This window comes from Phacochoerus africanus, chromosome 5 (genome assembly GCF_016906955.1).
Source record: "Phacochoerus africanus isolate WHEZ1 chromosome 5, ROS_Pafr_v1, whole genome shotgun sequence".
NCBI classification, from domain to species: domain Eukaryota; kingdom Metazoa; phylum Chordata; class Mammalia; order Artiodactyla; family Suidae; genus Phacochoerus; species Phacochoerus africanus.
This window is the reverse complement of record NC_062548.1, coordinates 106738881-106752390: the sequence shown is the minus strand read 5'-3', so window position 1 is coordinate 106752390 and position 13510 is coordinate 106738881. Positions and strand designations below refer to the sequence as shown.

Sequence of the window (13510 nt, the reverse complement as noted above, 5' to 3'; positions counted from 1 at the left end):
TGTTGATTATTTTTCATTTCTAGTGTTATATCGATCTGGACCAAACAGATGATGCTGTGAAGTTCTGTAATTTGGCAGTGTTGCTTCCTTGTGTTACCAAAGAGGTAAGTCCACACAGTGACAAGGAGTGCTCTTACTAGTACAATTCCAGCCTCCAGTATGAACAACTGGTTTAATATATCTGGAGTTTTCTTCTTTCCTAAAACATTTTGACTTGGATTTAACATGTACGGTGAAGTTTTAAAGACTGCTGTAGGTAACCCTTCACCAGGAGACCCCCTGTATCTTTAGGGAGCATGCAGATTGTGGGCTGGCAGTTAAACATGCTGGTGCTCGTTAGGTGTTAGCCAGCAGGGAGTGGGATAAGCCCTGCCAGGAAGGATGGAGGATGGCATAACTGTGGGCAGCTGATGATTAAACCGGGATAGGCAGCAAATGAGCAGGCAGGCTGCCCACCTTAGAGCAGGAGCATGCAGAGCCATCGTCAGTCCCAGTGCACAGCAGGCTGTGGCTGCCCAAGGCCACGAAGATTAAAAACATGTATTAACATCTTCAGTCTTTGAACATCATTAATGAAAAAGAAGCTGTCACATTGCTTCTTGCCTTTTTTCCATGAATTCAGAATTCTGATATCCTCTTAAGTTTGAGGAATTTCACAGCATTAACAATTCAGTCTGTGTTCCTACATACTAATATTGTGGGAACAAAAGGAAGCAGATCAGTGTTTTCTGCTCCCTTCTCATACCACATAAACACTATCATCCTGTGAATCACAACTGAAAAGATGCCTCAGAAGTAAGTACTCTTCTTCTCTGTTGGAGCAATACAGTCCCCAGCGTCTGTTGTGATCTGCAACATACACACGTAAGACATGCTTCCTGCCCTCCAGGAGCTTGTAGCCTAGAGAGGAACATAAAGTTACATCCAAATGATGGGAGCTCAGAGAATAGGAAGTGCTAGGAGAGGTACAAATAATTGGTTGTCGAAATAGGGAGAAATTACTTTCACCTAGAAGAGAACAGGTAGCATCAGAGGTGGACTTTGAAAGATGTATAGAATGTGGAGGTGTGGGCGAAGCCCGTGGCAGGTCATGAACAAAGGCACAGAGGTGGAAAAGCAAGTTTGTTTGCCTGGAAAGGAAGGAGTGTTCAGGTCACTAGTGGGAAATAAGGCTGAAAAGAAGAAGCGACACAAGACCTGCCCAAACTTCCAGGTTCAGGGATGGCTGTGTCACTACACGGGGCTCTTCAGCAACCACCTGCACGAGGGCTTGGCCTGCTTGCATGTTTGGGATTTCCTGTAGGTTTATTATCTTTCTAACTCAAATTCCTCAGTTGGTTACATTCATTAATAGAAGGTACAAAGCAGCACTTCTTCTCCAGAAGACAAGTCGTGTAACTTTTTTAGCAGAAAACAGATTTTGCCCCTCTGGTTGCTTGCTCTGTGTTAGTCTTTGGGACCCTACTGTCTTTTTTGTCTCTCCTGAACGATGCTAGTTTGGGTTACATTTTGAAGTGAGTGCCTCTGGAGTTCCCGTTTTAGCTCAGCAGTAAGGAACCCAACTAGTATCCATGAAGATGTGGATTCGATCCCCAGCCCACTCAGTGGGTTAAGGATCCGGCATTGCTGTAGCTTTGGTGTAGGTCGGCAGCTACAGTTCTGATTCAGCACCTAGCCTGGGAACTTCCATACCCTGCTGGTAGGGCCCTAAAATAAATAAATAAATAAACTTAGTATTTCTGCATTCTTATTAGAATATGAGAACAAAATGCAGTATGATAATAAGGTGTGCTGCCTGGCTATTTAATACACAAATGTTTGTGCATGACATCTAGCGCTCTCACAGGAGGGCTAATACCGAGGAGCTCCAGGGTTTGATCCTTGGTCCCTAAGTTTCCTCTCCCCTTTTCTCCTCCCTACCTGCCAGACCTCTCCTCCTCCGTGGCTTCAAATGCTACATCCCTCCCAGGAGTCCTCAAGTTTGTATCCCTAGACCTCTCCTCTGAGCTCTAGACCTGATTATCCAGTGTCCTGCCTACGTCTCCACTTGGATGATCACAGACATCTCAGACTCCACTCATCATCAGGCCTTTGCATCTGCTCTTCCTCCATCTCCCCTCTTAGTAAGTGGCACCTCCATTGCCCAGTTAAGAAAGCTGGGAGTCATCCTTGACACCTCCTTCTCCCTCAGCCCCCCAACCCAGGCACCTGCCCAGTCACCAAGTTCCTAGAGTTCTTCTAAAACATGCCTTGAGCCATCCAACTGCTCTCTCTCTCTCTCCAGCCATCACTCCAAGCAGGGTATCACCTTCTTTCACCTGAGCCACGATCACGCAAGCCTCAGTGCTGATCTCCTCTCACCTTCTTGGCCCGTGTCTAGCCATTCTTGGCTCTCAGTATCAGCCAAAGCCACAGATTAAACATCAACCTCAAATGTCTCTTCCCTGCTTGAAAACTCTTGGCTTTCAGGATGAGGTTCAGAAGTTTTAGCATGCCTGTCAAGGGCTCTGATCTAGCTCCTACCAACCTCTCAAGCTTCCTATGTTCTCCTCTCTCCTCCTCTGCACCGTGTTCTTTCCTACCTTGCACCTTTGGGACACATGGTTCTCTTTTTGAAACATTCCCCTCAAACCCTCCATTCTCTTCACCAGCTTTATTTCTACTGATCCTTCAAGCCTTAGCATAAACATCATTTCTTCAGGAAAGATTTTCTTGGCACTCCCAGACAGTACCTCATACTCTGCTTCATGTCATTTTGCACAGTTGTGATTATATAATTATTTGTGTGATTGTTTCGTGAAAGTAACAACCAAGTGTGTTTCATTCCCTTCTCTTTCTAGTGCCAAATATAGTATCTGGCATATAACAAGGACTCAGTAAGTATTAGTGCGGAGACTCAAAAGATTAATACCATACAAATAAAAATTATAGTTCTAATAGTAATAATAAATAGGCCTGGTAATAAATATAACTAAGAAAGCTGGATGGTGTGGAAATATCTAGGTAATAAGCAAAACAGCATTAGCAAGTATTTCCAACATTACTTATTTTTTTCCAGTGATGTTTCTGTTTGTATTCCTAGAAATGTTTTTTTTTTTTCCTAAGTGGTTAATGTACTGTCAGGAATATCTCAATTTCTTTTTCAATTAGAAAATAAGATGAGGTAGGAGTTCCCATTGTGGCGCAGTGGTTAACGAATCTGACTAGGAACCATGAGGTTGCAGGTTCGATCCCTGGCCTCGCTCAGTGGGTTAACAATCCGGCATTGCCATGAGCTATGGTGTAGGTTGTAACTTGGCTCGGATCTGGCATTGCTGTGGCTGTGGCGTAGGCCAATGGCTACCGTTCTGATTAGACCCCTAGCCTGGAAAGTCCATATGCCGAGGGAGTGGCCCTATAAAATGCAAAAAGACAAAAAAAAAGAAAAGAAAAAGAAAAAAAAGAAAAGAAAAGAAGATGAGATAAGTTGTCTGTGGTACCCCCTGACTGTACAGTTTTTTCCAAATTGAAGTATACCCCATTAGTGATTTTGCTGACCCATTTATTCATTTCCAAAATATATGGCATTGGCATTCACTACAGCAAAGGCAATTGAGCCATTGGTTTTCTCTCCCTCCTGTGAACTTGTGTGATATATGTGCTTCTTTGCGGAGCACTTGTACCCTCGTCCTGGCATCACAGTCAATTGTGAACATGAACTCTGTCCCTGTCAGCGAGCTTGGAGCTCATCACCCTGCACTTAACATTGGGAATGTCAGCCATTAGGTCTCTAGAGCTCAGATTCGTGCATGTAAGCAGCTTTACATTTCCAGAATCTGAAATTACAGTATTTTATTATTCATGTGGACTTTTCTTGACCCTAGAAAGGTAATCTCAGGTCCTGAGAAATATTCCTTTAAATATAAATAAATAAATAAGAAGGATTCCCTTGTCTAAGTCAGTACGAGAATGATTGCTGAGTGAAATGATGATGACCCCGGCAGCCCAAAAGTGTTTGCCTGAAGGGAGTATCCAAGTTACTGACCTGGAGTCTGATGCAAATATAAAAAGCATCATGTAAAATTTCATTTTACAATGAGGGATGTGCTAATCTGGTAAACAAAAAAAAAACTTAAAATTGCTGTAGTATTTTGAAGTGATATGAATTACTCTTCTAAGACAAACTCTTACAGGATAATAACCACAATGTACCAATAACACAGGAAGGAGAGAACTCTGTAGGAGGGCAGAAGGTAAAAAACTTCATATTTAGCATGTGGCATGATTTTGTCTTGAGGTTACCTGTAGTTTAAAGTCCTGGGCTGCATTTCTAACCTCTGCTTCAGATTGAGAATCATCAATCTCCTTAATAACCACTCTTAGTAATAAAATCCCAATCCTACTCTAAATGTTCTATCTTATTTAAGACCTCATATTTGATTATCTTAACTAAGATATGGGCTAAATAAGTTTAGAAAATATAATTAGTCCACAAATGTTGATCCTGTCTTCAGTTCTAGGAAGGCTGCAGATCCGAGGGGTGGGTGGGTCTGTTCCTGAAATCCAGCAATGTTGTGTCGAGAGTCTCATTTGTTAGAAATTCTTATTTGCCTATTTCTTTCTGGTTTAAATTTATTTCTGAACAAACATTTTATGAATTGTAAGCTGGAAGTGTTACTCTGTTTACACTTTCCTATTTCCATTATTTTGGCTCTTACCTTCTATTCATGTATATTCGACATATATTATTTCTTAAGCTTTCTCAATATATAATGGCTTTAGCTGTATTCTTTAAGTTGATCTTAATAACATCTTAAAGAAGTTTTGTAGTCTTCCTTGATCTTTATTGTATCAGTTTGGTATTGGTCATTTTTAACTAGTATGCAGTCTGGTAAAATTGATATTTGATAAATCATTACCCAAATGCTGGGCGTATAATGATTTAATAGAAATAATTCTCTTGCGGAGTTCCTGTCGTGGCGCAGTGGTTAACGAATCTGACTAGGAACCATGAGGTTGCGGGTTCGATCCCTGCCCTTGCTCAGTGGGTTAACGATCGGCATTGCCGTGAGCTGTGGTGTAGGTCGCAGACGCGGCTCGGATCCCGCATTGCTGTGGCTCTGGTGTAGGCTGGCAGCTACAGCTCCAATTCGACCCCTAGCCTGGGAACCTCCATATGCCGTGGGAGCGGCCCAAGAAATGGCAAAAAGACAAAAAAAAAAAGAAAGAATTCTCTTTCATTTATCCAAAGTCTTTAGCAGAGACCATTGATGTATTTTCTGAAAATGTAGTATTTTCTGGCACTTTCAGATCAAATAAATCTATATTTTTTTAATATGTGTGTTTGCGTGAATGAGAAAGATTACCTTTACTCATTTATATTACAAATACAGGGGTGCTCTGCCAGAGGCTTGGGATACAATGAGAAAAAAACAGATCCTGTCTTTGCACGGTGAATTCTGTAGTCTAGTGAGGAAGGCAGACCCTGAACAGGTAATAGCAATAAAGTGCAATGAGTGTTATGGAAGTGAAAATAAAATGGGTTGCAACCTGGATCAGGGACCTAGAAAGGCCTTCCTGAGGTTTTAATAGGTAACCTGAGATTCTAAGGAAATTAGAATTTAGACCTAGTGTTTTAAACCTTTAAGACTTTCTTGGGGGTTGGGCACATAGTAAAAATACAAGTTCCTGGCCTTTTTCTGGAGAGAGAAAGATGCTCTGAGCTGCAGAGTGTGGTGATAGCAACTGCACTATCAATGTGATTTCACTCCAGTTTCTGCCCATTGGATTCTGTTCCACCGGCTTAGTGCTCGGACTGTCCCTCGGGGAGAAAACAAGAGGAAGGCAGGTGGTGGTTGTTCTTGGCATTGCAGCCACAGGAAATGATGACGTTTGAGGTCATAGCTGTGGACTTTACTCTGGAAGAGTGGGACTGCTGGACTCGCTCAGGGGAACCTGTACAGGGAGGCAATGCTGGAGAACATCAGATGTCAGGTCTCCCTGGGGTGTGATCTCTGAAAACCAGATGTGACTTCCCAGTGGTGCAAGGAGAAGAGCTGGATGATGGGAGAGGAAGAAGACGTCCCCAAGGCCAGAGTCTAAACTGGAAAGCCTTATGAACATGTGAGCTAGGACATCACTTCCGCATAGGGAGGAGCCATCTGATGTCATGCATGTCAGGAGGGTGAGTTTTGTTCCTCTATGTTGGAATCCATCCGTGAGTGGGGTGAGAAATGCAGCAAAATCAAATGACTTCAGTTTGAGGTGATAAAAAGTGTGCTGTCTTAGCAAGAGGGTTTGCATAGTTTGAATCTGAGGAAGAAAGGAGTAACTTGAGCTCCAAACCACAACTTGGGTTCTTGTAAGAGAACATTTGCATAAATATGGTCATATATCGTGTGCTTGAAACATAATGGAGACATCAAAATTAATCAGATAGCTATGCAGTGGACATGCTGCAGGAGAGGAAATTTCTGTACTGCTGGAGAGTAACACACCCTCTGAATGTAACCAACGTGATTACTTCCCTGAGTGACCCCATCGAATTCTTACGCAGAAGAACAAAGAGATGTAGGCAGACCTTTAGCAGCCTCCCATCTCCTCAGTGGCAGAGATTTCACACTAGACAGAAGCTCCTTGAATATAGTAATAATGGGAAACTATTCACTCACAGTTCAACACTGACCCAACCTGTGTTAACTCACACAAGAGAAGAACCCTTTGTACTCATTATGGAAATGTATCCAGTAATAAATCATCCTTCAGATGACATGAGTACATTCACACTGCAGAGAAACCACATGAATATCATCTCTGTGGTAAAGCCTTCAGTCCAGGCTCTGTCCTTAGCCATCAGGAAACAGTGTACACTGGAGAGGAACCCTTGGGATATAACAAACGTGGAAGAACCTTCAGCCTCAGCTGTGACCTTTAGAGACACCAGAGAGGAGAAACCACACAGGAGAGAAACCCTACAGCCTTCAGCCAAAGCTCAAGCCTTGGTCTGCACAGAAATCTCAGAGTCAGACAGGAGCAGAAGCAGCAAGTCTTTACCAGGAGGAGGAAGCCATTTGTGAAATACCAGATAATTCATGTCAGAGAAGCAATTCAAGGAAGTAAACCTGGGAAACACATTACTCATAGAGCAACACTTAGTGGCATATGAGGGTTTTCACTGTATCAGATCCTCTCAGTGTTGTGAATGAAGTAATCACATGTACCTTAGCCTAAAGCTCTCACATTTGGGAATTTCTCAGGCCTCAAATCAATGTAGGAATGCCTTCATCTGGAGTTCCCATCGGGGCTCAACGGAAATGAATCCGACGAGGAACCATGAGGGTACAGGTTCGATCCCTGACCTCACTCAGTGGGTTAAGGATCTGGCGTTGCTGTAAGCTGTGGTGTAAGTCGAAGACGCGGCTCGGATCTGACACTACTGTGGCTGTGGTGTAGGCCAGCAGCTGTAGCTCCGATTAGACCTCTGGCCTGGGAACCTCCATGTGCCATGGGTGTGACCCTAAAAAGAAAAAAAAGAAATAAAGAAAATCCTTCATCTGGAATTTATGTAAGAAAACTCATACTGGGGGAAAAGCCCTCTATCAAGAACCCTTTAGTACACAGTTCAACATGTAATCAGACTTTTGTCAAATGACATATTACTGAAAATAATGTCATGTAAAGATACACAACTATGATACATTTTTGGAAACACTGAATGCAGAATTTCATAAGATATAATAAACAATGAGATAATCCCTCTTCAGTAGATTAGATTAGTAAAGTTACTGGTGAAAAATTTAATACATGGATATTTGTCTTTAAAAATCATAAAATTTTATGCTAAGTGGGGCATTTTTCCTTTACTAATATCACTGTTGATCAAGTTGATCAGTTTTTTTTTTTAATAATGCAGCTCTAAGCATGTTTACAAAGAATTTGTTCAATCAGAAAACAACTCTTTTTTTTGCCTGCACCTGCAACATGTGGAGGTTCCAAGCCAGGGATCAAACCCGTGCCATAGCAGCAACCCAACCTGCTGCAGTGACAACACTGGGTCCTTAACCCACTGATCCAGAAGGGAACTCCAAAACAGCTTTTAATGTAACTGAAAATAAAATAGAATACAAAATAATGTGTTCTGATTATTCTTTTGGTGTTAAAATGTGTATCCACATAGCAAGGGTGAATGGAAACATGGACAAATAAACATTTTATAAGTGATTCAGATATCTCAGGTAATACTGATGCAGGTGGTAAACACACCATACTTTATGAAGTACTAGAGAACAAAGGCTTGGGGTTAAGAAATAGGATATATAAAAGCACTGAATCAAGAGTACAGTATGGCTGAAATGTTGAGTTCTTGAGAGAGGGATGAGAGGCTTATATGCTTTCTCCTTAAAGGCAAGAGAAAATGTGTTTGAGCATCTTAAGCAACATGTAACACAATGAGATTTTTAGGAAGACGCGATAGCAACCATGTGGAGACTGACTTGGATTGGAGGGGACCAGAACTGGAAATTAGAATACCACGCTGGTAACTACTGCATTGACACTGACATGACCTTGACAAAGATGATGGCAGTAAGGCATGCAGAGGAGAAGACACACTGAACAGATTTATAGGTGGTATTCTCTGCAAGACTTGGAGATTGAGTATCCAGGAGATAGAGGACTCGAGAATGACATCTTGGTTTCTGGCTTGGAAAACTGACTAGGGTAGATGGAGGTACCCTTTGCAAACACAGGAAATATTGGAGAAGCAGATTTGGTAGAGAGGGCAAGTTCAGTTTTGGACATTTTGAGTTTGTGTGTGTGAGAGATTTTCAGATCCACTAAGTGATTATTTGGCATAATATTAAATAATAATAACCACATAGAGAGGTTATGTAGTACATGAAATGTAGAGGGCAAAGGATCAACCCTGAGAAACTCCAATGTAATAGGAGGGAAAGGAACCTGCAAATGATACTGAAATAAAAGACCGGAGATGACAAGGCCTCAGAATCCAAGGGGTAGTGAGTGGTCAGATCTGTCAGACACTCTTGGGAAGTCAGGACTGGAACAAGCAGATGAAGTTAATGATGCCTGTGTCATTGGGGATCTTAATCCAGACCATTTCAGTAGAACAGTAGAGATGGAGACAGTGCAGAGCACTAGAGGAGAGAAAACCAGTCAGTATGTGTAGACATCCTTCCAGTAATTTGATGGGGAGAAAGGAGACATGGAAGGTAAGAGTTAAAGCAGAGCTTGAATTGAGAAGTAGTTTTATTTTAGACAGAAAATATAGGAGCGTATTTGAATAGTGAGAAAGAGCCAGCAAAGAAAGATGGGTTCAAGAAAGGCTAGAGAGTGGGGAGATAATTGATAGAATAAGGTTATGAGGAAGCCAGAGAAAATGGGATCCAGAGCACTTTAGAATCCCCTCCTTTTGTCACAGCCTAGATAGAGAAGTTGAGAGGTTTGTGGATTTGTGGAATTGTAGTGAACAAGGGTAGGTGACCCAGAGAGAGGAAAGGGTTGCAGTCTTTTAGTAACAGAGTAAGCAGATGTGGAACCTATGGTGGGCAGAAAATGAGTCAACTGATAGAGAGCTGATAGAGAACAAAAAGGGAAAAAGTCGCTCAGTGAACTTGTCCAAGTTGGAAAATTGGTGTATTGAGAGTAATTGGATAATGTGAGCAAAAAGAATGTATACATGTATGTGTGACTGGGTCACCTTGCTATGCAACAGAAAATTGACAGAACACTGTAAATCAGCTATAATGGAAAAAATAAAAATCATTATTAAAAAAAGAGTAATTGGATAAATGACCCCAAAAGATAGACCGTTGTATTTGGAGAACAGGATGCCTATTTCAGAGGTGGAGCAGTTTTAGGTTCAACACAGCCCAGGATATGCTCATGGGGGTTATGTAGAGGGCATTAGTGATGAGGAGGCAACTTTCTAAAAGGCTGGGATACAGGGCCCATGGGCGCAGTGAAGACTCCAAGAGTGGTGGCGGAACACGGTGTGGAGAGAGAGACCAAGGCACCAAAGTCATAGAGTGAAGTAAAAATGAAGAGAGAATGACTGGGAATTTGTTAACAGCTATAGGAAATGGTGGAGGGCAGTTATCCTCTACTATTGGCTCTAACCATTCCGTCGTTCTCTTCCCGAGCCTCCTCCAAGTACTCTCTTAGCTAATACATTGCTAGTTATTAAAAAATGACTTCAAAAACAAGCCTCCTGGATTTCCCACTGTGGTACAGCGAAAACAAATCCCACCAGTATCCTTGAGGGTGCAGGTTTCATCCCTGGCCTCACTCAGTGGGTTAAGGATCTGGCATTGCTGTAAACTGTAGTGTAGGTCGCAGACGTGGCTCGGATCCTGAGTTGCTGTGGCTGTGGTGTAGGCCTGCAGCTGTAGCTCCAGTTCTGCCCCTAGCCTGGGAACCTTCGTATGCCACACCTGCGGTCCTAAAAAAGAAAAAAAAAAAAAGTTGCCTAACAGGAGCTCCAGGGAACTCTGAGAAGAAGGAGAGAAGTGGGAGGTTGAGTCAGGGAAGAGAAAGCACAAAGGAGCAGTCTTTGGGGTGTCAAGGTGAGCACTGCAGAGGATGAATGGTCTGAAGGGCATGCATTGTAGATGGTGACAGAGGAAAGCATGACTGGAGGTGATGGTTTCAGTTGGTGTGTGGTTTTTTTTTAAGCTAAAAGGCCCTGCCAGTGATCTCTATCCATTAAAAAGTAAATTAATTAAAGACTTGTGTGGAAGCCCTGGGAAGAAGGTAAAGTGGGAGGTGTGTGTGTGTGTGTGTGTGTGTGTGTGTGTGTATTGGCAGCCGGATTGGGGTGGGAGTTGAATAAGTTCTTTGTGGTTCCTGAGTGCAAATATTGCTAAGCTGTGATCTTCATTTTAAATTTTTCATTGTAGTTTGAGCATATTCACTTCTTTAGGCGTCTAACTAAAATAATTCTCTCATCTATGTCATTCCTATGTAAGAAATTGGTTCCTGGATTTGGGAAATGGTTACCAAGCTCCAGTGTCTAACTACTTATTTAACAGGCATTTATTTAGGGACTCCTAGGTGCCAGGCACTGAGCTAGGCCTAGGATTACAACTACAAAGATGACATATGGCTTTAGAGGTTCTTTTAAATAGTACATTACTATCCTAGATTCATTAACCATATTTTTTCACAGCCTTCAAAAATATTGGTTCACTAGAATGTAGACTTCTAGTTAATCAGATACTGGAACAATCAGGTTTTTTTTGTCTTTTATTTTCCCACTGTACAGCAAGGGGATCAAGTTATCCTTACATAACTTTCAAGTTATCCCCCACCCTTTGTTCTGTTGCAACATGAGTATCTAGACATAGTTCTCAATGCTACTCAGCAGGATCTCCTTGTAAATCTATTCTAAGTTGTATCTGATAACCCCAAGCTCCTGATCCCTCCAGAATCAGTTTATTAATGTTTAGGAGTAAAATTATTGAAGAACTTCCAATTAAAAAAAAAAATAGCTGACAGCTGCGTCCAAAATATACTTGGACTATTTTTCTTCATCTATTTTATTTTATTTATTTATTTATTTTTGTCTTTTTGCCTTTTCTAGGGCCGCTCCTATGGCATATGGAGGTTCCTAGGCTAGGGGTGGAGTCGGAGCTGTAGCTGCCGGCCTACGCCAGAGCCACAGCAACGCAGGATCCGAGCCTAGTCTGCAACCTACACCACAGCTCACAGCAACGCCAGATCCTTAACCCACTGAGCAAGGCCAGGGACCAAACCCACTACCTCATGGTTCCTAGTCGGATTCGTTAACCATTGCACCATGATGGGAACTCCATCATCTGTTTATTTTAAATGTGTTACATTCCTTCACCCCTTTCTGATAGGTGCTCAGTAGGTATTTATTAAACACAAAAATGCATGAGAGTACCCTACCATTTGAATTTATTTCCACTCTTCCTAACTTCCAGATTTGTTTTAAGGAAGTAACAATGCATGTAGAATCGTATTACATCAAATTAGAATCACAAATTACGTGATTTTTTTTTCTTTTTTAGGGCCACAGGTATGGCATATGGAGGTTCCCAGGCTAGCTGGCTACACCACAGCCACAGCAATACCACATCCCAGCTGCATCTGTGACCTACACCACAGCTCATGGCAATGCTGCATCCTTGACCTACTGAGCAAGGCCAGGGATAGAGTCTGCATCCTCATGGATACTAGTCCATGGATACTAGATTCATTTCCTCATGGATACTAGAGTCATTTCTGCTGCGCCACAGCATGATTTTAATTTTAAATATAAACTACCTGATAAGGTAGGTAGTTTGGATCTTACATTGGAATCTTGTCTGGATCTTACAGACGAATGTCAGATTTCTTCCAATTCTGCTGCTAGGGCTAGGATTTCTTCCACATGTTATAGTTGAAGAAGAAAGCAGTGTTACCATTAACACACTGATGGATCCTGTGTGTCAGCTTTTGTAGAAAGGCCTCCCTTCCTGTATCTACCACTCCAGACCACCTGGAGCCTGGAAATCTCTCTGCACGTCATTTATGTTCTCAGAGATCTGAATCATGCCTAGTCCTAAGAAATGCAGTTTCTTTGTAATAGTCCTTCACAAAGGATCCCCTCATTCAACAAAAGTCTATTTCAGAGTGCCTAGAGTATCAGGATGAATGTGTGAAATTTTGTTATATATTTGTATTTTCTTTATAGGATAAAGATGCACAGAAAGAGGTGAAAAAAATAAGTACTTCTTTGAAGAGGTAAATAAAAGAACTTGCTCTTCAACAAATCAGATGTGGTCTACTAAAATTTAAACTAAGCAAAGTCGTGGTTTTTTATTATGCTTTTTTCTTTTTTGATGTAAAGGTAATGTGCTCATATTTGAAGGTAAAAGTATGTTTCTGCAGAATGCATTCCACTAGTAGCACTACAAAACTAATCATGTTATTTGGAGAAATCTCTTTCTTATGATGTCAGTACAAAATGATCTTTAAATATGTATGCTTTTTATTTTTCCTATTAATGAACTATAGTCTTCAGAATATTTCTTTAAATAAAATATTTAAATCAGTTAAATAAAATGAAACCTAGTGAGTGTTTTATTGCTGCTTCAATGGAGACTTTACCAAAAAAAAAGAAAAATTCATTAATGTGGATGAAGAATGGGAAAAAGTAGACCAAGGACATGAACAAGTGGTTGATTGGAGAGGAAAAAAAAGGGGGAGGGATATAACTACTACTAAGAGAAATGTGAAGAAGATTACAGTAAGATACTGTTTTACCATCAAGTTAGCAAGGATTTTTTTTTTTTCTTTCAAGATGCTGGCAGTGATGCCATGAGGTGGACCATTCTCATACACTGCTGCTGGGAGGGCATTTTGACACAAACATTTGGTAAAATGTACCTAGAGCCTTAAAAATATATAAACTTTTATAATTTAATTTTATGAAAATAATCTTAAAGAGAAAATTATATTTATGCACAGATGTTCATAACAGCATTATTTTTTACAAAACACTATGTCC

The 13510-nt window shown here is 41.2% G+C and overlaps 1 protein-coding gene across 4 annotated transcripts in view; it reads left to right on the top strand.

Moving 5' to 3' along the window:
* Positions 1 to 13270, top strand: part of RMDN2 (regulator of microtubule dynamics 2) — a 71836-nt gene extending 58566 nt beyond the window's left edge. For all 4 annotated transcript variants that reach the window (XM_047782264.1, XM_047782267.1, XM_047782265.1 and 1 more), the window contains exons 10-11: positions 24 to 104; positions 12695 to 13270. In XM_047782264.1, the coding sequence (XP_047638220.1) occupies positions 24 to 104; positions 12695 to 12748 (135 nt within the window). In that variant the 3' untranslated portion in view covers positions 12749 to 13270. The remainder of the gene's footprint in view (positions 1 to 23; positions 105 to 12694) is intronic.
* Positions 13271 to 13510: the final 240 nt, after the last annotated feature.